Source organism: Myxocyprinus asiaticus, chromosome 17 (assembly GCF_019703515.2).
Source record: "Myxocyprinus asiaticus isolate MX2 ecotype Aquarium Trade chromosome 17, UBuf_Myxa_2, whole genome shotgun sequence".
NCBI lineage: Eukaryota > Metazoa > Chordata > Actinopteri > Cypriniformes > Catostomidae > Myxocyprinus > Myxocyprinus asiaticus.
The window spans coordinates 21,071,227-21,097,285 of NC_059360.1; the positions used below are offsets into that span (position 1 = coordinate 21,071,227).

The window sequence follows — 26,059 nt, forward strand, 5'->3', positions numbered from 1 at the left end:
TTAATTTTATCCAGAGCTATATATATATATATATATATATATATATATTCACTTTAAAAGGTATAATATTTTCTGTCTTACAAACAGTATGATGTCTTCTAAGTTGTATTTTCATAAATTCACATTTGCTTCTTTGTTTGAAATGTTGAGTATACTGGATCAACTTTTTCCAAATCAATAAAAACTAGCTGTGCCGTTGCATATTACAGAATAGTAATGATATGTGGACATGCACCACTTTCTTGCTCTTTGCTTGGTCTGTCCTCTTAAGATGACATCATAGCCGTCCTATGACCATGACGTCCACGACTTCACCCTTGTGCAACTCCACATATTGCTCTGTTTTCGGAGGCAACATCAGAAGGCCGTTGGCACTGCGCATGCTCATTAGCCGACTACTCATTTGGTTACCTAAAACACAAAGAAGAAAGAGGGTGTTACTTGACATTTACGTACCAGACGCTTTGTATCCAATGTAATTTACAAGAGACTAATTGCACCAACAGTCCCACATGAGCAACCTGGAGTCAAGTGTCTTACTCAAGGGCGCAATGGTGATACATAAAGATTGTGATCTCTGCTACCCCTTTATTTCACAGACAGGGTGATGGTGCACAACCGAGCCTAGTTTCACACGTTTCCATTAAAGAAAAGGTAGTAATGAGCCAGAAAATTTGGCTCCATATGGATCCACGAAACCTGCTGGGTTTTTTTTGCCTGAGATTCATGATGACATTAAGACGCTGAACAAAATTACTTTGGATGTTAAAGTATGTTCTTAACTATGTGTAAAGGCCTCTTCATACTTCCTAAAAATCAAAGAACGAACGGGTGTGACGTCATTTAGAAAAAAATCTGGCCAAAAATAAGGTGTTTTTGCATTGGTTTCGGTGGTTTGTAACAGCTCGCTGGGGCGAACTTTTAGCAAAGCTTCTTACCGGCTGCTAAACACCTTACTGCCACTGGTCCACATCATCGGTAGGTGTGACCTGGACCTCCACTTACTTTGAGGCCGACATCCAATTCCCATTCAGTCAGTTAAGTCTTAGATGAACACACCAGCATGCAGAGTTATCAACAAGCTGGTGCAAACTTACCTACATCTGTACGATCGTTCATGTAGAGACATTTTCCAAGAACATGTCATGTGATTTGTTTTGTTTAATTAGTCTAAAAAAGGAATTAAATCTACTCAGATACTCTTTAAGTGCCCATTCACTCTGCAGTCCCATCTGCAGCCGAAAGCCACTCACATATCTGTCCAAAGTAAGACATGCCTCTTTTATCATCATTCTTTTGTCTGTATTCTGCACATTAACACTCTTTTATTCACAAATCTTTGCAGTAGTATCAGTGTCATCATAAATTACAATAACAGAGTTTAATCTGTGCAGTGTTAGTGTCATGAATTCAGAATGTAAATAATACAATTTACACAATATCTACTGCATATAGTGTATATTACTTTAAATAATCATCAAGTAGTTAATACAGCTTCTTGTTCTGATCTTGTGTGAATTTTACTCATAGAATGAGGCATGAAGTCATTGACAACATTTCAATGTCAAATTAGCTGATGTTTTACATGTAGTCTTGAGCATCCTCATATTTAAATGTACCTCTAAACGCCTACCCCAGCAGCATGGATGATGTCTGAATGTTCGCTAATAGTATGTTGTTGCTCATCCGTGTGCAGGGGTCGTAAGACTTGTGTAAGACAGACATACGCTATGTTTAGCTCTCAAGTCAGTGAAAATGCGGGCCGGTTCTGAGAGAGGTTCACAGATCTCCCAGTCGAGTAATGGTACTAATTCTGTGGAAAAGGGGTATTTAACTCTAACACTTGTGTCACCCTACTTGAGCCTGAACCTGCAAGTCTTTGTGTTATCAAACCATTAGGTTACCACTACGCCCATGAGAGTGTAACTGCAATATTGAGGAGGGGAAAACCAAAGAAAGAGCCAGAAACAGCCTACATAGTAATCAGGTTTGTATACCTGTGCTCTGTGCCCAGGGCAGTGGTTCCTGGTGATGCCATGTTAGTATACAGCGATGATACTCTGGACGTGGATCCAACTTTACATCGCACGACAGCTGCAAAAAACAAAAAAAAACAAAAGGGGCACATACTGATGACATTGCAGTACAACAGAAATACACTGTCAGCCACAAAATGTAAACTTCAGCTACGTTCGCTTTGCTTACCCTGGCTTTGATTATGGTGGGTCTTGGGTCCAGGATCCCCTGCATCTTTCTTAATGCAGGGATGACAAAAAGGTTACAGGTTACAACAGCTGACACTGGGTTACCTGAGAGAGAAAAAGGGAGAGATGACTGTTGAGGTGAAGGCTATGGGTACAGAGATGGATGTTGTTGGGGCAGGGGTGGGGGTCTTGGGCAAAATCTCTGTACAGGAGAACACAAGGATCATGGATCATCCTGTTATGGAGGTGTGTACGTGCTAAGGGCAAACAAGATGTTTAGTCAGTACAGTTGCCTGATGCAAGTTGTGCTTAGTGTAGACGGGAGCCCAGTTTGTCTTCTGAGTCAATTGATGTCTTTAAGGCTGTTTTCACACAAGAGTTTTTGGTGCGGTCTTGAGTCTGAGATATGAGATTTTCACAGTATGATGAGTCACAAGCCACGGTATTACGGTATCACCGTATTAAGGTGCATTGCTAATATTAGCAGTTTCATATACTTCGTTATATCTAAATTTAGACCTCCGTGAAGTTGGCACCCCATATAATTAAATTATCTCCAAAACTATCCCATTCGTTTGTGCTCGATTTGTGCTGTTTGTGCCATTAAAAGAAACACTCTAACTATTTTCCTTCCTTAGATATAACAAGAAACTTTTCGGGATCAGTGACGTCACTCTCCACACCATGTGGTCTAAATTGCTTCAAATTGGTTTGTGCCGTTAAAAGAAATACTGTATCTATTTCCCTGAATTCATTAGAAATAACAGCTTGTATTCGGGAGCAGTGATGTCACTCCCCACCCCATGTGGTCCAAATCACTGCCGTTCGTTTGTGCTCGATTTGTGCTGGTTTGTGCCGTTAAAAGAAATACTGTATCTATTTCCCTGTCTTAGAAATAACAGCTTGTATTCGGGAGCAGTGATGTCACTCCCCACCCCATGTGGTCAAATCACTCCGAACCGGTGTCGTTCGTTTGTGCTCGATTTGTGCTGTCAAAAGAAACATCATAACATAAACATTCTTTGTATTTAACAAGACAGCTTTTGGGAGCCATGAAATAACGTTACACCCCATCTCAATCACTCTCACCTGTCTTCATCGTTTGCGCTTCAGGTTTGTGCCGTGTTTGGTATCGTTGAAGCATTAATTTTTGGCAAAGAACTTAAACACATCTCTCTGTCGGGAAATATCAGATTTGGTCTGATATTTAACCAGGGATGCAAACTATTCACCTTTCAGCTAAAGTCACTTTTTCTGAAGCTAATTTGACCAAATTGTTTGGTAAAATTTCTAAATTGTCCTTATTAAAATCACTTTAAATGGTTAATTTAAGCTTAAAAACAATGTAAAAACTTGAAACTCGGTTATTCTAGATTTATCTACAGCAATAGCAAAACATAGCAAGATACAATACAAATAAAATAAAAAGAAAATAGTAGAAGTTAGTAAATAAAATTAATATCAAGAACATGTAAATATAAAATAAATATAGCCTACACAACCAGTCCAAAGGACACTGAATTAATTCTCATAATCTTAAAACCTTTTGATCTAAAGGCTTATGGTCAAATGTTTGGGATTATTTCTGTACTCAAAAATAAACTGTGCCTAATTATAGATGTCTATACAAACCTTTTATTTATTTGATTTATTTATTTATGTATTTTTACAGAAAAGTAGCCAACAAGTGTCCAGCATATGAAATCATTTAATACTGTTTAAAAAGCATCCCAGGATGCACCTGAAGTTGATTGAGAAAATGAACTGTGTGCAGAGCTGGAACAGACAAAAGGCTACACTGAAGAAGTTCAAATAGAAGATGTTTCTGATTTAATTTGTTTTGGTCACTGAATAATTTCCATACTTTTGTGTAACTTCATAGTTTTGATGATGTTATACTCTAAAATCTAAAATGTGCAGTAACAAATAATAAAGAATAGGCAAGTGTGATAAAACTTTTCTAAAGAGGTCTAGTCTTACACGGAGGGGCCGTTTACATTGAGTGCGTTTTTGTGTTCGTCCATGCTGTTTTATAATTGATTTAAATTTAAACGTGCGCTAGATAGACGTCTTTGACGGCTTGTTCGCGTTTTTAGACGTCATGTCAAGTTAAAAAGAACCTAAACTGTTAAACGTCTCGAGTCGAGACACATCCGTTTTGCTCTTTTGTGGCACTGCGTGTAATATTTGCAACAACAAACACATTCGAGCATGTGAATGGCACATAACATTTTCAAACATTGCGCTGAAATTTCAAACAAATATTTTGAATATTAGCTAACATATAGGAATATGCAATTACACAAACACGTCAACACAAGTCGCACCAGCTTCTAGCTAAATTAAAATTAATAAACAAATTCAGAGCTGAATACTGTGGCTGTTTGCTTGTGAAAAAGCTTGCGGAATAATTAACCTATATAAACATTATGTACAGCTTTGTTCAGCAGTGTCACATATAGCCTATAAACAAATCATAATTTGAAGCACATGTAGTTTGATGTGGTGACAGGTTAAATCTTTGCCAAAAAATTAATGCTTCAACGATACCAAACACGGCACAAACCTGAAGCACAAAAGATGAAGACAGGTGAGAGTGATTGAGATGGGGTGTAACGTTATTTCATGGCTCCCAAAAGCTGTCTTGTTAAATACAAAGAAAGGAATATGTTATGATGTTTCTTTTAACAGCACAAATCGAGCACAAACGAACAACACCGGTTCGGAGCAATTTGGAGTGACGTAACTGCTCCCGAAAAGTTTCTTGTTATATCTAAGGAAGGGAAATAGTTAATTGCACAAACCAGCACAAATCAAGCACAAACTAACAGCACCGGTTTGGAGCAATTTGGACTACATGTGGTGGAGAGTGACGTCACACAGCCAAAAAAATTATGTCTAATATTTTAAACATCGAACCAGCACAAACGCTCATTTTAGCGGCAAAAATCAGCACAAACGCAGCACAAACGAATGGGATAGCTTTGGAGATGATTTAATTATATGGGGTGCCAAATTCACAGAGGTCTATTAAATTGTATGCCATATGGTCAAATATCAGTTTTTAATTATTATTTTAAGATTTATGTAGTTGAATTCAGCTAAAACAAAACAAATAAAAAACTAATAATATGTAACGTTTATTGCCCTTTTAACAGTTTAGATATACATTTGATTCAGTGCAATCAACCCATAAATCTGTGATCGCCTATTATGAGCTCTAGTTTGCAGTGAGACTGCTTTGGTGACTTTTTTTGCCTGTAAATACTGACTATAGCGCAAGCCAATAGCATCTGAGTGTGAGCTGTGAAGAAGCATATCATTGGTTTGAACCACTGAACGAATACAGCACTTCACTGAACGAGCGAGGATCAGGATCTGTTGACCGACTGAAGGAGAGGAGGAGGTATGTCGATCGTTTACTTCAGCAATTTTGTTCAACAAGGAGAGAAAGTAGCAGGATGAATTATGAATAAAAGTGACTGATGACATTACAATGACATCAGGATGTAATTTAATCACTTATCACTTATTAATCACTTGATTTGTAGGCCAATATTATTGGTATGTCTTTTTATATAGTCATGCACAGCAGTCACAAAATGATAGCTATGCTTTGTCGTCATTTGTGGAAAAAACGCTTATGATGTTTAAACACATTTAAACAGTTCTCATCAGAATTCTTTTAGTAGATTTGTAGATGCATACATTTCAATAAAGTATAATTATATTTGTTTCGGTTTTGAATGACTCGGTGCTTTATCAACGGTATATTGACTCAAAACACATAAGACATTCATTTATTGCCACTGACTGGTTAAGGTGTGATTTAAAAAACTTATCAGTGAACAAATCTGAATTACAGACTGAAAAACATCATCCAGAGTTAATACACTTGTGGTGTTTGAAATAACTTTAAACTACAGAAGTTGTGAAACGATTAATTAATGTTCTATAATTTTTGTTAATAAATTGAGAACAAAAATGAATGATTAGGACAGATGAAACGTACTGCCAATAAATCGACAGTTACAATATATATATATATATATACAGTTATCGACAGTTCTATATATATATTCTGTATTCCTTTTTTTATTTTCTTTTTTTTTTTATCCCCTTTTCTCCCAAATTCCCACTACTTACTAGGTCCTCGTGGTGGCACGGTTACTCACCTCAATCCGGGTGGACTGAGACCGTCAATCCGCACATCTTATCATGTGGCTCGTTGTGCATGACACTGCGGAGACTCACAGCATGTGGAGACTCATGCTACTCTCCGCAATCCACGCACAAATTGCCACGCGCCCCATTGAGAACGAGAACCACTAATCGCGACCACGAGAAGGTTACCCCATGTGACTCTACCCTCCCAAGCAACCGGGCCAATTCGGTTGCTTAGGAGACCTGGCTGGAGTCACTCAGCACACCCTGGATTCGAACTCGCGACTCCAGGGGTGGTAGTCAGCGCCAATACTCGCTGAACTACCCAGGCCCCTATTTTCTGTATTCTTTAAGCAATTTCATTTATTTTTTATAACTTTAGAAATGTTTATTATAGAAAATTATATTCTGAATGAATATTAGCTGGCTAGCTTGTATGACGTAAAAACACAGTTTAAAAAAACAAAACACCATCTATGCAATAGAGTGAAATACATTAAATGTGCACATCTTATAGTGTCATTGGAAGCTAAGCCATCCCCTAAGATTGAAATCCAAGAATCGCCCTGGCTTGGCTTAAGACTCCTCAAAACCAGTGAGGAAAGAAGAGTGTGTGAGGTGTAGAGGTGTCCTCCAACACATCAACAGGAAGGGGCATTGAAAGTAAACAAATAAGACAGGACAGGAGAGAAAATAGGGCAAATATTTCAGACAGCAGCAGTTTCAAGACACTAAGCCACATCATGGTACACAAACAGTAAGGCTTAGGGAGGTTGCAACAGAACTAATAGATACAAGGAGCAACATGGACCCCAAAAAAAGCAAAAACACAAAGCTTCTCTCAGAAAACAGAACAGAAAGAGTCATATTTGAAAGTCAGAACAAAAATATTATTTTCCAAGGTTTTTTTCTTTCTCCGTTATATTTATGATCCATTTCATTATGTGTTTTTGAGATTGTTACGTAACGCAAGGTTTTTTTTCTGGTTTGGCATGTGATGTCTATAATAATTCTAACATACTGGTTCCAAATGAGCGGAAGTGCAAAACAAACTAAAGTTTCTGGTTTAGAAAACCAGTTCTCTAAGGTTTTGTGTCAAATTTTAAGTCCATTTCCGTTTTCTGAGCTCGGGCTGAATACAGGTCTTATTTCCTGGATTAAGAGCACCTACTTCCACGCGGGGGAGGAGGCACAGGCAGTCTGCTGGCCTCGCTGTCACTCAGGGGCACTGGCTCCAGAAGAGTCGCCCCTGTGTCTCTGTAGGTGAGATTACCTTCAAAGGGGAATATAGAAATTGCCACTGTCATCACTGCCTCAACCACCTGGTTTCCAAAGGCACAAGGTGGGAGCACAGTGGGCTTGGGTCAGGGGCAAGCTTGGAGAAGCTGACTGGGCAAGTGGGCAGTTGGCAAGCAGGGAGATGTGGGGCTCAGGTTTGCAGAAGGGTTTACAGGTGGGCAACTGTGGGCTGTTTATATTTTATGGAGGGGAGGGATGCCTCAAATCTGGTCTGGATATGGGACCTTATTGTTAGAATGAGGAAAGTTGTTTTAATTGCATCAATAAATCCAAGGGGGAAATCAGCTGGGTTTGTGTATGTACATTATATCCTTTGTGTGAATGATACACAGTTTCAAGAGTACGTTCAACAGACGCATTCTGCTAGTCAAAAACAAAAACAAAAAAATAATTCACCATTCACTTACACACTTAAAATATCAAACGCACAGTATAATATACCTGGAAGGGCAAAGATCAGTTTTCTAGCACCATCGATGTCTAAGGTGGCAAACGTAGTAGGCAAACTGCAGGTAAAAAAAAAAAAAACAGTACATTCACATAAGAGGTGGTTGTAATCATCATTCTTTTGTCTGTATTCTGATCATTTACGCCTATGTGACACCCTGTTATACACTCATCTTTGCAATAGTATCAGTGTCATCATAAATTACAATAACAGAGTGTAACCCGTTCATATTATTGCCGCTTATTGTGTGTTAACGCATTGGCGCCATGATTGCAGAATGTAAATATGACCTATTTCACATTATATATCATTACACATCAATATTTTGCATTCTAGGAACAATTCAAACTATTTCAAGGGGTCAGGGTGCACAGGTTTTTCTCATTCTGCTAGGGCTGCTACAATGAGTGTTTTCACAATTTGTGACGTTTGTGGCACCAAATTGTTGAAAGATATTTATGAGTTTTAAGTTTATTGAATAAAATATCCTTGTTATGAGTAACATAATTTCAATAGTTGGTATTTATTCGTTTTTGAGGGGTGGAAATTTTGTCCACCAAGTCTTCACACATTTTTCACTGTATACTGTATCTTTGGTATTGTCTGTACGAACGTTCATGGAGGTTGCTGCACATTATTTGAATGAGCTACAGTATCACTGATTTCAGATTTACTTGCCTCTACATGTAATGGATAAAACAAAATTGTTCCTTTCCTCACTCACCCTGGCTTCATAAACACTCGTCCAAAGTGGATCTGGGCATGAAGGTCTATATCCAGTACTTGCTTCAGGTAGTCCTGCAGGGAAAGAGAGATTTTAGTGGTGAGTAAAAGTGTGTTTGTGTTTTTCCTCTCATGTAGGACAACACATCTACTCCAGCATGTTTGACAGTACCACATGGCGAAGTGATACATTGGGTAATTAAAAACTCTAATTAGTGGGGAGGAAAATCTGGGCAAAGACCCAGAATAAAAAGTCAGATTAACAAATTCTGCTCTGTGGTAGAAAAAAAAGTGATGACACTAGATGGCAGTAAAACACACAGTGAATTGTGGCTTGTGTTCTTAAAGTGAGATTATATTGCCCCTGGGTAATCCGATGGAATCCACAACCTGACATAAAAAAAAATGATCTGTGAGTTTTATTCCTCTATTTAGGAGCTTAGAGATTTGCAGCACTGTCACAACCTTTCATAAAGCTATGACGCTTCCAGACAATGCCAATCAACTCACCTTCTCACCCATGGATACGCCACCAGAGGTGATGATGACATCAGCACGACTAATGCCCTCATTAAGGGCATTCAGTAGGTCGTCTGGGCTGCAGGGGGAAATTAATTAAAATTAAAAAATTGAAATAATTCTAAAATACTTCAATTATCTCACAAAACATCTCTTAAAGGAATGTTTTTTTTTTTTTAAAGAAATGTTTTGTGCTAATCAACATTATGCCACAAATGCTGTCAATTGAGCTTATCTTATATTGAACACGGAATATTCCTTTAAGCAGGATTTTTATATGTACGCTGTGTATACTAATATATATATATATATATATATATATATATATATATATATATACATACATCACACACACACACACATACATAACCTATGTACTGTATATACATTTGAAGTCAGAAGTTTACATACACCTTAGCCAAATACATTTAAACTCAGTTTTTCACAATTCCTGACATTTAATCATAGAAAACATTCCCTGTCTTAGGTCAGTTAGGATCACTATTTTATTTTAAGAATGTGAAATGTCAGAATAATAGTAGAGAGAATGATTTATTTCAGCATTTATTTCTTTCATCACATTCCCAATGGGTCAGAAGTTTACATACACTTTGTTAGTATTTGGTAGCATTGCCTTTAAATTGTTTAACTTGGGTCAAACGTTTTGGGTAGCCTTCCACAAGCTTCTCACAATAAGTTGCTGGAATTTTGGCCCATTCCTCCAGACAGAACTGGTGTAACTGAGTCCGGTTTGTAGGTCTTCTTGCTCACACATGCTTTTTCAGTTCAAATTTCCTATCGGATTGAGGTCAGTGCTTTGTGATGGCCACTCCAGTACCCTGACTTTGTTGTCCTTAAGCCATTTTGCCACAACTTTGGAGGTATGCTTGGGGTCATTGTCCATTTGGAAGACCCATTTGCGACCGAGCTTTAACTTCCTGGCTGATGTCTTGAGATGTTGCTTCAATATATCCACATAATTTCCTTCCTCATGATGCCATCTATTTTGTGAAGTGCACCAGTCCCTCTTGCAGGAAAGCACCCCCACAACATGATGCTGCCACCCCCATGCTTCACGATTGGGATGGTGTTCTTCGGCTTGCAAGCCTCACCCTTTTTCCTCCAAACATAACGATGGACATTATGGCTAAACAGTTCAATTTTTGTTTCATCAGACCAGAGGACATTTCTCCAAAAAGTAAGATCTTTGTCCCCACGTGCACTTGCAAACTGTAGTCTGGCTTTTTTATGGCATTTTTAAAGCAGTGGCTTCTTCCTTGCTGAGCAACTTCTCAGGTTATGTCGATATAGGACTCGTTTTACTGTGGATATAGATACTGGTCTACCGGTTTCCTCCAGCATCTTCACAAGGTCCTTTGCTGCTGTTCTGGGATTGATTTGCACTTGTCGCACCAAACTACATTAATCTCTAGGAGACAGAATGCGTCTCCTCCCTGAGCGTTATGATGGCTGCGTGGTCCCATGGTGTTTATACTTGCAATTTCGCCAAACCCACTTGCGCATACTTGCACAAAGATACCAAATTTCATGGCCATGCCCATTGACTTTGCGTATATGACTTTTCGCATAGCACTGTGCTTTAAGATAGGGCCATAAATCTCCATAAAATGCACTATTTCTCCATAAAATAGTTTAACCACGAACAGAACAGAGCCTAAATAAATGTGAATGAGCAAAATCACTCACTCGTTAACTCACTGATTTCAGACTGTTCTGAAGGGAACTAACCAGTTAAAAGCTAAATGCCAGTTGATTAAAATTACCTCTGGTTGGTCAATGACACGTGGCAGCCGCTAAAAGATCAAACATTCTCGTGATTGGGCACTTGACAAGCAGAGACACCTCCGTTCTGCCGCCTCCACCACAGTGTAAAACCACCTTTATACGCTACTAATAGATAGATTTTAATGCTATGACCCAGCTCAATTTAAACATGGGTCTTATCTGTCTGCATATGACATATTTCATTTGTAACTATTGGTGCAATAAATGTTAACGTGATTTCATGATATCAAAATCGATAACACTTATTCTACCGTTTACATAATGTCTGTTTGTGTGTGTAGTTGCATCATGTCGCATTATGTTATCCTTTATTCACTTTAGATCTATAATGCATGAAACATTAGTATTGTTTTCTGTTTATATATGCAGTCACACATAAGCCAAACCTCCTTGGTCCTAAATGCATCTGTGACTATAGTGGTCAAATCTTGTGGATGTCAGTGCTGTCTAAATTAGGAACGTTCAGTAAAAACTTTGAATATTTTTTCGGCATAAAATAATCAAATCGTGACCAAATTTTAGATTATATGGTGTATCATAATTATTAGGTAAAACATCGTAATCGAATTGAGGTCAGTGCAAATATTTACACCCCTAATATTTTAATTGTTTCACAAAATGTTTTTTAAAATCAAACACTAATTACCGGCCCCTTCGCAGAACCATCATGGACCCCCTGTTGAAGACCCCTGGTATGATATATACTGAATATGTAAGTTAATAAAACAGTTTTTATCAGTTTTAACCATAACGCTTATCATGTCTTGTTTGATTTATGCTTAAAACAAGAAAAACAAAATAAATAAAGTAAGAAAAATAAACTTCACTCAACATATTCTCTAAAAGCAAGCATTAATATTTTGCGCATTTTTGCAAGACTTTCTTGCATGTTTGCAAGAAAATTATTTTTGTAGTGTACCCATTACAGGCAGTTTGGTGGGGTTCTAAATAGTTGTGCTAACACTTCTGTATTGAAGTAAGAAATGTTACATCTACATGTGGTAATTAACTTTTGCAAATCTAACATTTCTAATGGTTTGAATGAACTTTACAGTGGAAACACTACCAAGTACTGACCTAAAGATGAAGACAATTTCCATAAATTCTGCTGACACAATGTATGATCCTGAATCGATTCTAATACATGTGCTATAAAAAAGAAATATCTAGACATGGGTAAAGCTGACTGTTTGTTTGCATATGTGAGAGTGGGTGGAAAAGGAGGGATGCTGACTTGTCTCCGACAATGCCGAGGTTTATAGTGGGGTAGCCGTGCTCCTGGATGGTGGCCAACAGTGTGGATCGGTTACTGTCCCTGATTTTGCCTGGGTGGAGGTCATCCTCTGGGTTTAACAGCTGCATACACACAAAGACACGTTCAAACACACATTGTGATGGGCAAATGAAAGTAACAAAGTAACATAAAAGCCACAAATAAAAAGAAGATAATGACCTCATTGCCGGTGGACATGACTGCTACAACTGGGAATTTCTGCACCTCCACTTCTGTGACTCCTACAGTGGCCAGGAGGCCGATTTCAGATGGACCCATGTGAGTGCCTTTAGCCAGCACACACTCTCCACGCTTGATATCATGACCTATAGGCCTGTGTGTGCCAGACAGGAAAGTAAGGAAAGAGAGACATCAGTCTTTATATCACCAGTTTTTTTATTAAAAACCAAGAAACTCAATTATTTTCACATGAAAATGATGGAACATGCGAATCTGGCATATTAAAAGTTGACCTAAAAACGAAAATTAAAACAAAAAGATTTCATCATTTAAACACCTCTTTTTTTTATCCAGAACACAAAAGTCTTAGCACTCATGAATGTGCAACAGACGTCAAGATTTTCACTGAAAAATGACTTAAATTTCATATCATATGCCTTCAGAAGAATTGGAATAGAATGCACGTGTCGTATGGACTACTTTTATGACACATCTGGGTGATTTTTTAATCTTTAATGTGAGTCACTTTAAACTGCTATTTTATTGAAAAGACTAAACGCGATTATTTTCCTTTTGTGTTCCACGTAAGAAAGTCATAAGGGTTTGGAATGACACGAAGGTGTAAATAATTACACAGGGCTCTATTTTCGTCAGCCCGCAAATCAATGCGTCTTTTCCAATTTTCATGAGCACTCTAATTCTAAGGGCCAGCCAAAGAGCAAGTGGGCATGGATGGGAGTGTTTGTGCTAACTGTGGGTGTATGTGCCAGTGTTATTATATAACGAAATCTAAAACTAAAACTAAATAAAAACATTTTTGTTAACTAAAATAAAAATAAAAACTGAAATTATTTGAAAAAACTGAAAACTAAACTAAAATACTTTTTCATAACTCCAAAACTGACTAAAACAAAAATGGTCTCAAATTAATTTTAGTTTTAGATATACTAGGGTGAATATGGGCGAAGTGGGACACTGTTAAAATTTCCCATTTCTTGACACATTATACCTTTGAAGAAAGCTAAGGATGTCTTCAACTTTAGTCAAAAGCAAAAAAAGAAGAAATGCTTACTACTAGGATGTGGAACCTTTGAAGACCCTATTTTTACCAAATCCCAGATTTTTTAAGCGGTAAAGTGGGACAGAGGAAAACGATTCTCTAGAAAGTATTTACGAAGTATTTGGAATTCATTTTTATATTTTCATAAATCTTGTCTGCTCATTATAAGTTTATTGGTTTCACCTGTCCCTCATTAACCTGTTTGATTTCTCTCCCGTATTAGCTCCTCGTGTTTGCTATCCTGTGCTGACTGTTTCATTCGTTGGTTGGTTTCCTTCCCTGTCGGTTTAGTTCTTCGTGTATTTATTTTAGTTGGTTTTGTTTGTGTTCTTTTCTCCCTCTAGAGAGTTTGTGTTATGTTTGTTTTCTATTTTAAATAAAAACTCATTAATGCCATCTGCGCTTGTGTCCTTCCTTAAAACACCCCATTCTGTGACACCCAGCCCATTAGTGATTTGCATATGCAATTTTGCCAAACCCACTTGCGCCTAGACTTAGCACATGCTTGCATGAAAATACCAAAATGTAATGGCTACGCCCATTGACTTTGCACTTATGACTTATGGCATAGAGCTGCGCTTAGTGCTAGCGCCCTTAAAATAGGGCCTACCTTTTAATAGGAATGCATTGTTTTGTTTTTAAAGTTTTGTTGCATATTTTATACGGTAAAAAATTTAGACTTGGTGTAAATGCTATTAACTCTTCAACACAACGTGAGAAATATGGCAGTGTCATCCGTCATTTTTTTTTATTCAGATGCTAGGTTGATACTAGGTTGATTTTTCAACTATTCAGAAGCCAAACGATTCATTCAGGTATCAGTATTTGATGACAAAAATTTGGCATCAAACTTGGTTGCGAGTAATTTCGGTGCAATTGGTTGGCGAATACTTTATACCTTCAAGTCACATCAGACCTGGTTTGACTTCGTATGAAGAGGAGTATAAATTAGGCTATTTTAGAATAGTAAAGTCTGGGGCTTTCAGCTTGCTTTCAGACAGGTTGTGAAAAAAACATCTCTACTCCCACTGACCTGATATCCTGTCCTGGACGTGCCTGAACCAGGATCCTCACCTCCAGCTCCTCTGTACCCTATAACACATGAACAAACAGTTTGAGGTGTATGTATGTGTATATAAATGAACATAGGTTTGAAAATCTTTAAAATCACAAACAGTGGATCTGTTGCATATTAAAACAATAGACTTGGTATGGAATTGGAATGCAAAGACTGCATGATATCCTTACATCTTCAGACTCTCGTAGCAGCTCTGTGTCCTCTACTTGAACTACGGCGTCTGCTCCACATGGGATTGGAGCCCCTGTCGTCACCCTCATCACCTGTCCTGGCATGACTGTGAGAGTGGGCTAAACACATACACACAGAAAGACAAACCCTTAGTCATCACACAACATAATGCCTGGTCTGCCGTGTGAAAGCAATAGAACACTGGTGTCTGAAAAATACAAGCACCCTTTCTATACTGGTTAATGTATTAATACATGGGTAGTTGACAAATAACATGAGATTTTTTTGTAATCATTATCAATATCCTAGATTAAAATTTACATAAGGCTAAAAATACATGTCATTTTATTATATATACCCTTTTCACCATTTATGAATTATAGCCTGTTACACCGCCGGACACTGCTGAAACTCCTCATGTCAACTACCTACATATAAAATGACATATAAACTTAAATTGTGTCACATGGCATCAGCTGACAAAAACTTTATAATAGAATGACCCATTTGATGATGCACATACATTCAGGAAAAAAACACACACAATCCAGACAGTGCTATGTATGGACGTCAGCCATGCTGGCCTGCTCCACATTGCCCACGGGGATCTCCCTCTCTGTCTCTCTCTGATGGACTCATGAAAGTATGCTCACTGAGTTTTCTTGCCATCTGAGCACACAAGCCCCCTGCAGACACAAGGTGCCAGTGCAAAAGAAAGCATTTCCAGTGCATGTGTGTGTGAGAGACATCAGGTTTTTCAGGCACATGTGAGGGTAAGAATAAGCACTAGTGTGTAAGTTTCGCTCACCTGTTCCCCAGCCTGAGACTCCCCAATGATGAAGCGATCTCCAGGGCCATCAGCAGCTGACAGACAGCAGAGGATAAACTCTTATAAATGCGCTGTTATCTTCCCAAAGAACACACTCATTCAAAGTCATTTTCTTGAGGATAACCAGCTTGGTGAATGAGGTTTTAATGAGGTAATAATAAGGCTATTATATCTTTTTACGGTTATTATGATAACATACATATTAGGGTTTAAAAGAAAATAATATTAAGTTCTGATGAGTATGTCAATTGCACCTTTTCCACCAACACAACACCAGTGCCCAATATGGCCCCGTTTCAAGCATTTCCACTGAAGAAAAGGTGGTTCTTGGCCATTAAGACTGCTAATCTCAAACTAAGAACCACTAACGTCAGTGACCAGGGAGTGAGTTTTTAAAACAACAACTCTGTTTGGCTAGACTGACGCAAAACAAAAATATAATAGCAAAAAACTAGATCACTCCCTTTATATAATACAAAACCATTTACACTGGAATCGGCTGCACATTCAGTTTAACGGATACAGTGTTCCTATTTTTATGTGCTGCAAATTGGGGCTGGGTATTCATACATATTGCCAATTCAATTTGATGCCGATTCACAAGCTCAATAATTTGGGTATATTTCAGTAACAGTAATATTATTATTTTTTATTAAAAACTGAAGATTTCATACAAAGGTGTACACTACAGTCTTCAGAGACAAAGGACATCTGGCTCTAACAAGGACAGAAAGAGATGTGGAAAGCCAGATGTACAACTAAACAAGAGGATAAGTACATGAGTACACCTGAATATCTGGACAAACTGACAGCTGGAAAGCCAAGGATCTGTAAAGTTGTCATTGCTGCACGTGGAGGATTTTTTTGATGAGAACACTTTGAAGTAGTTTAAGAAGTTCTGAATTTTTTTTTTTTCAAATTGTAATAGTCATTTTTCACGTTATTAATGTCCTGACTATACATTGTGATCATTTGAATGCCACTTTGGTGAATAAGAGTAACAATTTCTTTCAATAAGAGCAAAATCTGTACATTATTCCAAACTTTTGGCCGCCAGTGTATGTGTGTATATATATATATTTGTTGCATGTTTATTGGTTACATGCATAATTTGTACTATTTACCAGCATTTACATTGACAAGTAGAAGAAGTGCTAAAACTATACTGCCTCTTTAAAGGAATATTCCGGGTTCAATACAAGTTAAGCTTAACCGACAGCATAAAGTTGATTAGCACAAAAAATAGTTTTTTCTAATTTCATAATAGCAAAAAATCGAGGTTACAGTGAGGCACTTTCAATGGAAGTGAATGGGGCCAATTTTTAGAGGGTTTAAAGACAGAAATTTTAAGCATATCATTTTATAAAAGCTCTTACATTAATTCTTCTGTTAAATCTCATGTATTATTTGAGCTGTAAAGTTGTTTAAATCGTCATTTTTACAGTCATTTTAGGATTTGTTAACATTACATCGTCATGGTAACAAACTTGTAAAATTGGCTTTAACTTTACACAGATGTGGTTAATAAGTGATTTTCTCACACTAAAATCTTGTTAACACACATATTGTTTATGTCTTGTGGCTATACTTTTGAAACAGTGATTATTTTAACGCCCCATTCACTTCCATTGTAAGTGCCATTGTAAGAAAAGGAGGGATGAGTCGAAATTATTTTTTGTGGTAATCAATATTATGCCACAAATGCTGTCGATTGAGCTTAACTTGTATTGAACCCGGAATATTCCTTAAAGAATAGTTTAGCGAGCGTCTCACAGAAATATTTCAGGTGAGCGTACATTAAAGAGAAAGGATTTACTTTACCACATCAATGGTGTGTGTGATTAGAGTGTGTTTTTTTGAACAACAGCTGACTGTAAATAACAGAAAGGGTATTAAAAGAGACATTATTCAATGACAAATGGATTGTGTGATCTTGTCTTTGACCACACATTTCACAGAATGACTCAAACCAAACTTTTACTCTCAACACATAATGAAAGGATTTTGGTGCTGGTGAGTGAAATCTGAACATTTACCAGCCAGTGGCTAATCACAAACATTTTGAGTGGCATAAAACAAAATTTGGTCACATATGCGAGTGATCGACCCTTGGATTTTAAGAAACAATATTGGGATTTTTCAAATGAAGATGACGATAATTTGGAAAATCAATATTTTTACCCAGCCCTACTTGTAACCGTTACATCAAAGATGCCTGTGATGGCATAAAACTGCTGAATTAAATTACATTGCATGTTTAACATGTTCTCAAAATGACGAGTAAGATTTAAACAAAGACTGTGACACGACATGTAGTTCACCTAAACAAGCACCAGCTCTGGCACCAGTACCATTATGGTGGAGACCTTATGGAGTCAGTAATTTGGCAATAATGAGCTCTCACCACGAACAGCGTAGCCATCTTTAACTGACGCAGGGAAAGGAGGCAGGTTGTCTTTGGCGTAGACGTCCTGAGCCAGAACTCGACCCATTCCATCTACAAACACACAAAAGTAAAAAAAAAAAAAAGAAAAAGAAAAAGAAAAAAAGGGTCATTTGATTGTAGGTGCAGCTCCAATAAACTCACACAATCATGACTGAAATAAAAAGAAAGCACTATAGAAGTTGGCTTCCATGGGGACAATGAGTTGGGGCTTGGAGTCAGACAGGCAAAAGCTGCATGAGACAGCAAACGCACGCATGCAGCCACATGTATAAGAGCATGAATGGAGGGATGAAAGAAACGAGGGAGGAGACGGTGCAGAGAGAGGACTTAAAACGAAGGGGTAGGAAAGGTGGGTGACTGTGTGTGCCATGAAACACAGATGGGCCATTTCCTCCGAGCACCAAACACACACTAATGCGCGCACAGTGCACACACTTGACACACAAAGCCAGAGATCTCCGGAGGGATCAACAAGCTCCCACCCACACATGAAAAGAAGAAGAGAAAAGAGAGATGACAGACAGAGAGAGAGAAAGAGAGGAAGGAATAAAGAATTGCAGAGAGCCAGAAGGAAAGACAGAGAGAGAGAGAGAGACAGAGAGCAAGAGAGTGCAAAGGCACTCTTGTTGAGATAAAGACCGAGAAAAAGAAAGGGAGAGCGAGCTGATGCTAATGAGACCTCTCCTCGGTTGGAGGCTGATTAGAAAAGGCTTATTCCTCTAAAACAGCACATCTGACAAAGCTCTAAATATAGCGTGTGTCTGGATTGGGAGATCAAACAGATGGGTACGGTGTTATCTACACACAGAGATGAGTACACAACCTTGCATCACTGAGAGCGCTGACAATCCAGTCACAGTGAAACTGCAATGATTCCAACGAGCCCAGATCTACTCAACACAGCTGAGACCAAGTGAAAGCTTGAAGTCCATACTAACTACTTTCTAAAACAAAGCCCACATTTAAAAAAAACACCATAAGGATGTGTTTTGTAATAAAAGCTGCTAAATGGAGCAAAATGGAATTATACAGTTGCGCTTATAGGTGCAGTAACTCTCATATATCAATGCTAATAAACACTCAATACACTTTGAGTGAAAAAAATATGATTTAGGGCCTCCCGATTCATCTAATTGGTTCATTGTTTAAAAAATGACATTGATCTGCTATGCTGCAAGTCAACACTAACACTATTTTTAACTTGACATGGCGTCTTAAAGCGCTGCATTCATGGCAGACTTTAAAGGGATAGTTCACCTTAAAATGATACTTCTCTCATTATTTACTCATCCTCATGCTGTCTCAAATTCGAATGACATTCTTTCTTCTGCAGAACACAAATGAACGTAATTTGAAGGATGTATGTGGTGGTTTTGTCCATAAAATGTAATTAAATGGGGTGCAAAAAGGACATAAAGGCAGCATAAAAGTACAAATACAACTTGAGAGGTTTAATCCATGTCTTCTGAAGAAATATGATCACTTTAGGTGAGAAACAGACCAAAATGTAAGTACTTGTTCACTATAAATCTTGACATCCGGCCCGACTGGAACACAGTGCAGGATTGTAATGTTCTGACACTGTAAGCAATTGCCAGGACCTCGAGATCAAAATCGATCTGCATTCCCACCATTGGGTCAATAGCCCCACAGCGTTACCCTAAATCCCACCCTTAATACACCATCCTGGTGCCAACATCACACACCCTGCCCATTTCACAAGCAAGAGAGAAGCTCAAGCTGAGGTATCAGACTCTGGAGACTAGCTAGCCCTCGAAATTAACACAGATTTGTCCTGTGTCCGCAATTTTTTTTCCCAAACCTGTAGCGTTGTGTGCTGGATGCACAACTTGGCAAGTAAGGCAACAATACAATTAATCACATCTTCGTTTCGGCCGCCGACCTGACGTTGCACATTTTCATGAGCCCAAATATTCAAAAGAGCCCTGATTTCATCTACTGACCAGTACTGGCGATTCTTCTTCATTCTTGTTGATCCGTTGAAGTAAGCTGGTAACTAGATATGAAAAATTGGGAAATTAATATCATGGTGCTGAAACCTCTGACCTGACTCAGCGAAACCCTGCCTTTGACATTGACCCCGCCTCAATACCCAGTTGGCCTTCTTTTGCACAAGGGTAATCGGCAGGCCACAACGCTTGGCCGTAGGCCCAGAGGAAGGCCCGAGGAGGCACAATGAGGCCCTGGAAGTGACAGTGGGAATGCAAATTGCCTGGGACGCACTAGCACGCCCTCATTTGGCCAGATAGTGGAAATATATGGCTATTTTAACTCACGTCTGCATTTTCAAAATAGCCCAACTGGGCGTGAAAATCTGGTAACTGGTTCACGTACAGCGCTTTGTGAGTGTGTGAACGAGGTTCTCTCATAATTGCGCCAAGGAGACTGCAGATGTTAAGATTTATAGTGAACAAGGAATTAAAACTTGATCTGTTTCTCATCCAAAGCAATCGTATCACTTTAAAAGACATCTGGATTAAACCACTCGAGTCGTATGATTACCTTTAAGCTGTCTTTATGTCCTTTATGGAGCTTAAAATTTTGGACCCCATCATACATCCTTTGAAAAATATTTGTTTGTGTTCCACAGAAGTAAGAAAGTCATACGAGTTTGAGGAGGCATGAGGGTGAGTAAATGATGAGAGAATTATCATATTGGGGTGAACTATCCCTTCATTTTTTAAAAAGAAGAGAATCTCATGTACAATGAATCACAGGCTCTGTTCATGCTGCACACAAATCTGGTTTGGTTTTATATTAAATGATGAAATCTGATCCGTTCGTTCAATCTGTTGTAATCGTCAGCATGATGCCAAGAGATTTTCTTAAAACAACAACTAAGAGTAGCTGTCAGTGTGTAATGAAAGAATGGAAACACAAGAAAATGTTGTTTCTGCTCATGAGGCTCTACACATGATTCTGATGGCTTAAAGGTGCAGTGTTTGAGGTACTGGTGTTTTTATGAAAATATGAAAGTATGTTTGTTGAAGTCTGTTAAAGGAATATTCCAGATTCGATACAAGTTAAGCTCAATTTACACCATTTGTGGCATAATACTGAGTACCACAAAAAATTATTTCGACTTGACTGTCCTTTTCTAAATTTTTTTAAAAAAAATACAACATTTTTCGAGGTTACAGTGAGGCGTTTATAATGGAAGTGAATGGGGCCAATCATCGGAGGGTTTAAAGACAGAAATGTGAATCTTATAAATTTAAATAAGTACTTACATTAATTCTTCTGTTAAAACTCATGTATTATTTGAGCTGTAAAGTTGTTTAAATCATTATTTTTACAGTTGCTTAAGCGTTTTACAGTTTGGTGGCATTATATCAACGTGGTAATGAAATTGTAAACTTTACACAGAGAAGGTTAGTAATTGATTTTATCACACTAAAGTCATGTTAACACAAATTTTGTTTATGTCTTGTGGCTATACTTTTGAAATAGTGAGTATTTTAACATTTATGGATTGGCCCCCATTCACTTCCATTGTAAGAGCCTCATTGTAACACAGATTTTTTTTTTTTTTTTTTTTAAAGAATAGGAGGGGCGGGGCCTGGGTAGCTCAGCGAGTATTGACGCTGACTACCACCCACGGAGTCGCGAGTTCGAATCCAGGGTGCGCTGAGTGACTCCAGCCAGGTCTCCTAAGCAACCAAATTGGCCCGGTTGCTAGGGAGGGTAGAGTCACATGGGGTATCCTCCTCGTGGTCACGATTAGTGGTTCTCGCTCTCAATGTGGCGCGTGGTAAGTTGTGCGTGGATCGCGGAGAGTAGCATGAGCCTCCACATGCTGGGAGTCTCCGCGGTGTCATGCACAGCGAGCCACGTGATAAGATGCATGGACTGACTGTCTCAGAAGCAGGAGACTGGGAATTGGGCATTACAAATTGGGAGAAAAAGGGGATAAAAAAAAAAAAAAAAAGAATAGGAGGGGCGATTCGACATAAATTTTTGTGGTAATCAATATTATGCCACAAATGCTGTACTTGAATTGAACTTGTATTGAACCGGAATATTCCTTTAAGTGTTAGATTCAAGTTAGAAAGGTTTTGTTTTATTTTTTCAAAACTTTTTTTTAGACACACAGACTCGACTTTCACAACGCAGTCATAGTGGGCATGCGGTGAACGTGTCTTTACAGGCTTGCGGTCAAAAGGGTATACTTTAAAAATCTAGAGTGCTCGACAGTGCATAATGTCACATGGAAAAACTACATTTACCCTTGCCTTATGAAATGTATCTAATTGCCCCTAAACCAGCCTAATCATACAGAGCTTCCTTCAGACCAGCTAGTCGAAAAATTGTCACACACACACTCCAACTATTTGATTTTGAAAATATGCCGTTTTGCACATCCCTAAACCAGAGGCTTTTAATCAACTTTGATTTATGAGTTTGCTGATTTTCAAAGCAGTGGTCATGGGCAAATGATATGGAATGCAAAATGACAACATAGCTCTTCCATACTAGGCCATTATCCATTGATAAACCAAAGAAGAGTCAGAGCTGAACATGGGAAATGATTTCATTTTTTGACTGTAAATGGCAATCACACAAAGTAAATGGAAGAAGGTTGCAAAAGATTCCAGTGAAACATTTTGTGCATGCTATTAAAGGGATAGTTCACCCAAAAAATGAAAATCCTTACAATGCAAGTGAATGTTGACCAGACATTTCAAGCTCAAAAAAATCACAGAAAGGCAGCATAAACGTAATCCTTACGACTCCAATGGTTTAATATATGTCTTCTGAAGTGATGCAATCAATATTTAAATATTTTTACAATAAATCTCCACTTTCACTATCAGAATGCAGATTTATAGTAAAAAAAAGAAATAAAAAAAAAAGACTTAAACATTGATCTGTTTCTCACCCACACCTATCATATCGCTTCTAAAGACAAACAATTTAACCACTGGAGTCGTATGGATTAATTTTATGCTGCCTTTATGTGATTTCTGTGTTCTGCAGAAGAAAGTTATACACATCTGGGATGGCATTAGTCTGAAAATTACACCTAGTACATGAAGAATTATGCAAATTGTGATTCAGCCATGCTCATATTACTCCTTAACGTTGGCTAAATTTGGAATCGTATACTACCATACTACTCTTACTATTTCTGCTGTATACAAATTTCCAAATATAACCATTCAGTTCTTGCCTTATTCCACCCTCTTGCTAGCAGTTATAAACAACTCTCACTTGCCCCCTGCTGGTCTGGAGGTGAAATGAAGCTGTGGCATGGATGACAGCTATTCCACAACATTCTCAGGCCCAGATGAGCATCAGGCATGCTCGAAGGTGTGCGCCAGAAATGAAAGTGCTGGATTAGGTACTCACTGACCTTTGTAAAGTTTTGGGGTGTGGACAGCATTGGCCAGGGCGCTCCTCTCTGCCTTTGCTTCGGGGCCAGTACAGAGAGGAATTTTCCGCCAGCTTGAGCCATTCTGCCGCCAGATGCCTTTTCGTGCCGGAGGGGCCAAGTCACCTGCGCTGGGCCCTGCCACACGCATGCCACATTTCACTACCACATGGGCAATTCCAGAATCCCCCACCACATGGACCGAAATTGATGCCCAGCTCACAGTCTGCGTCTTGGTAGTCTTGCATAGCCATAACCTTTGACTAAACAGCTTAAGGTCTGGTCCTCACTGCAGCTTATTCTGGCCAAGAATAGCCCACTAACACAGGAAGAGACCATCTGACTGACATGTGGGTGGGGTAATCTTAAATTATACCACAATAATAGACCAGTACAGAAAACAAAAGAAAAATTGTGGAAAATAACTTTTTATATAGACTTTTTGATCAGAATTTCTGTCCATTCAAAAATGATTTGTACTGATTATTTCACAGTCATCATTCAGCAAACAAATTGGACTGCACAGTTGGGCTCATGGACACCTAGTTAACTGGAACTGGCAGTTTCAGCCAGTGCTTGGCATTTTTGTGTGCAATATGCATCAGACGGTCAGCGAACCTGTGGGCAGACTGAGGGCGAGATAGCGAGTGGTGGCAAAACCCATATACACATGCAAGGGTGGCCGTTCTGTGTTACACCTGTTTCACATTGCAAGCTTGAGCGAGACGTGAGCATAGCGTCATCTTAACTACAGCGAAACTGCAGCTGCAGACTTGACAGGGCTTTCACACTGGAAGCGTTTTTATAGCATCACAGCAGCGACTCTTTACGGAAAACTACAGTGTTTTCTGTTACTATGGTGAGTATTTATTTGAATAAAGACCATAACTTATAAAATGGTTATCAGGATTGGGTCACTGATAAGTATTACAAACTTGATTGTCGTGAAATCTTATTTACATGAGGACCACGTTTGCATCTAAAAGGTAAACAAAAGAGCACTTTGTTGCTCTCCGCCTCCACAATCAGTCTTGTATCATCCATTGTTGAACACGAAAGAGGTAAGTTCTGAATTTACCAACATCACGGTCTGTCATGTGCATGTGTTTACAAGTGAAAGCAAACTCGGCTGTGATTGGGTTTAATAGAACGTAAAAGACCCAATTTTTTGACTCATATTTTTAGGCTCATAAGTTGTAGTTTACTGTAGTTTTAAATGATAAACCATACTTCTGATAAAGGTCTATATTTAAAATAGTTTAAAATGTTAAATTTCCTGGAATTTTTTTCTTCTTTTCATTTGTTTTTCAGATGTGATCTAATTCATATAAAGACACACTAGACTACTATTATATGCTTATTCTGTGCATTGTGTACTTTTTTGTGTCAAATCACATTAATTTTATCCATCAACAGTGCAAAGTCACTTTAATTGAGCGCAAATGGCACTGCAAAAACAGACTCGGAGCCGAAACCCCCAATGCACTGCAGCTCACGCTACGCTCTGACGTGCTGCTGACGCTTCCTATGTGAATGCTGTAACCTGTTACCATGAGTGCCGAAAAAAATACGTCCTGCTCACGTGCCGATAACGCTTGTGATGTAAAACGGGCGTTAGGGATGGCTGTGAAAATAGAAGAGCTACCAAAAAGAAATAACATGGACTTTTAAAACTAAACACAAAACAGAGGAAGAGCTTTCAGTGCGGCAACCATAAAGTAAATAAAAACTATGGAATGTAATCTAGCCCGTAGGACCTGAAAAACTCTGCAGTGTGCCCTTGGTGTGGAGAAATGAAAATTTACCAGAGCTTTTCCAATATTCAGAATGAAAGCTTTTACACTTGGATTTGTGTTGGAGGTAAACACATGGCATAGCTGTGTGGAAACTGTACACAGGAACCTTCTTCAGATCAGAGTATTTCAGTGGAGTAGGGCAACAGCAATTTCCCCTACCTGCTCCAATCATTCTGTAATCACTTCACTCCAACTCCACTCTGGGTTTTCCATTTTCACTCCCAATATACACTCACCGGCCACTTTATTAGGTACACCTGAACACCTACATATTCAAGCGATTTTCTAATCAGCCAATCGTGTGGCAGAAGTGCAATGCATAAAATCTGCAGATAGAGGTCAGGAGCTTCAGTTAATGTTCACATCAACCATCAGAATGGGGGCTGGTTTGCCCTACCATTTGAGAATCTCAGCAGATATCGAGATTCATCAGACCAAGCGATGTTTTTTAAAGTCTTTAACGGTCTTGTTTTGGTGAGCCTGTGCCCACTGCAGCCTTCTATTCTTGGCAGACAGAAGTGGAACCCGACGTTCTTCTGCTGTTGTAGCCCATCCACCTAAAGGTTCAACGTGTTGTGCATTCTGAGAAGCTATTCTGCTCACTACAATTGTACAGAGTGGTTATTTGAATTTCCATAACCTTTCTGTCAGCTCGATCCAATTTGGCCTTT

General features: G+C 38.6%; 1 protein-coding gene across 5 annotated transcripts in view; it reads right to left on the reverse strand.

Annotated features, from left to right (window-relative positions):
* Nucleotides 1-26,059, reverse strand: part of LOC127455152 (gephyrin) — a 129,998-nt gene continuing 103,939 nt past the window's right edge. For 4 of the 5 annotated variants that reach the window (XM_051722778.1, XM_051722776.1, XM_051722777.1 and 1 more), the window contains 12 exons: nucleotides 18,159-18,251; nucleotides 15,734-15,789; nucleotides 14,925-15,044; nucleotides 14,710-14,768; nucleotides 12,617-12,770; nucleotides 12,398-12,519; nucleotides 9,349-9,436; nucleotides 8,840-8,913; nucleotides 8,109-8,173; nucleotides 2,206-2,309; nucleotides 1,998-2,094; nucleotides 1-411 (listed from right to left, as the gene is read on the reverse strand). In XM_051722778.1, the coding sequence (XP_051578738.1) occupies nucleotides 278-411; nucleotides 1,998-2,094; nucleotides 2,206-2,309; nucleotides 8,109-8,173; nucleotides 8,840-8,913; nucleotides 9,349-9,436; nucleotides 12,398-12,519; nucleotides 12,617-12,770; nucleotides 14,710-14,768; nucleotides 14,925-15,044; nucleotides 15,734-15,789; nucleotides 18,159-18,251 (1,166 nt within the window). In that variant the 3' untranslated portion in view covers nucleotides 1-277. Of the gene's footprint in view, nucleotides 412-1,997; nucleotides 2,095-2,205; nucleotides 2,310-7,539; nucleotides 7,642-8,108; nucleotides 8,174-8,839; nucleotides 8,914-9,348; nucleotides 9,437-12,397; nucleotides 12,520-12,616; nucleotides 12,771-14,709; nucleotides 14,769-14,924; nucleotides 15,045-15,733; nucleotides 15,790-18,158; nucleotides 18,252-26,059 lie in introns of all 5 variants that reach the window. The other variant, XM_051722774.1, reaches the window with a different exon arrangement.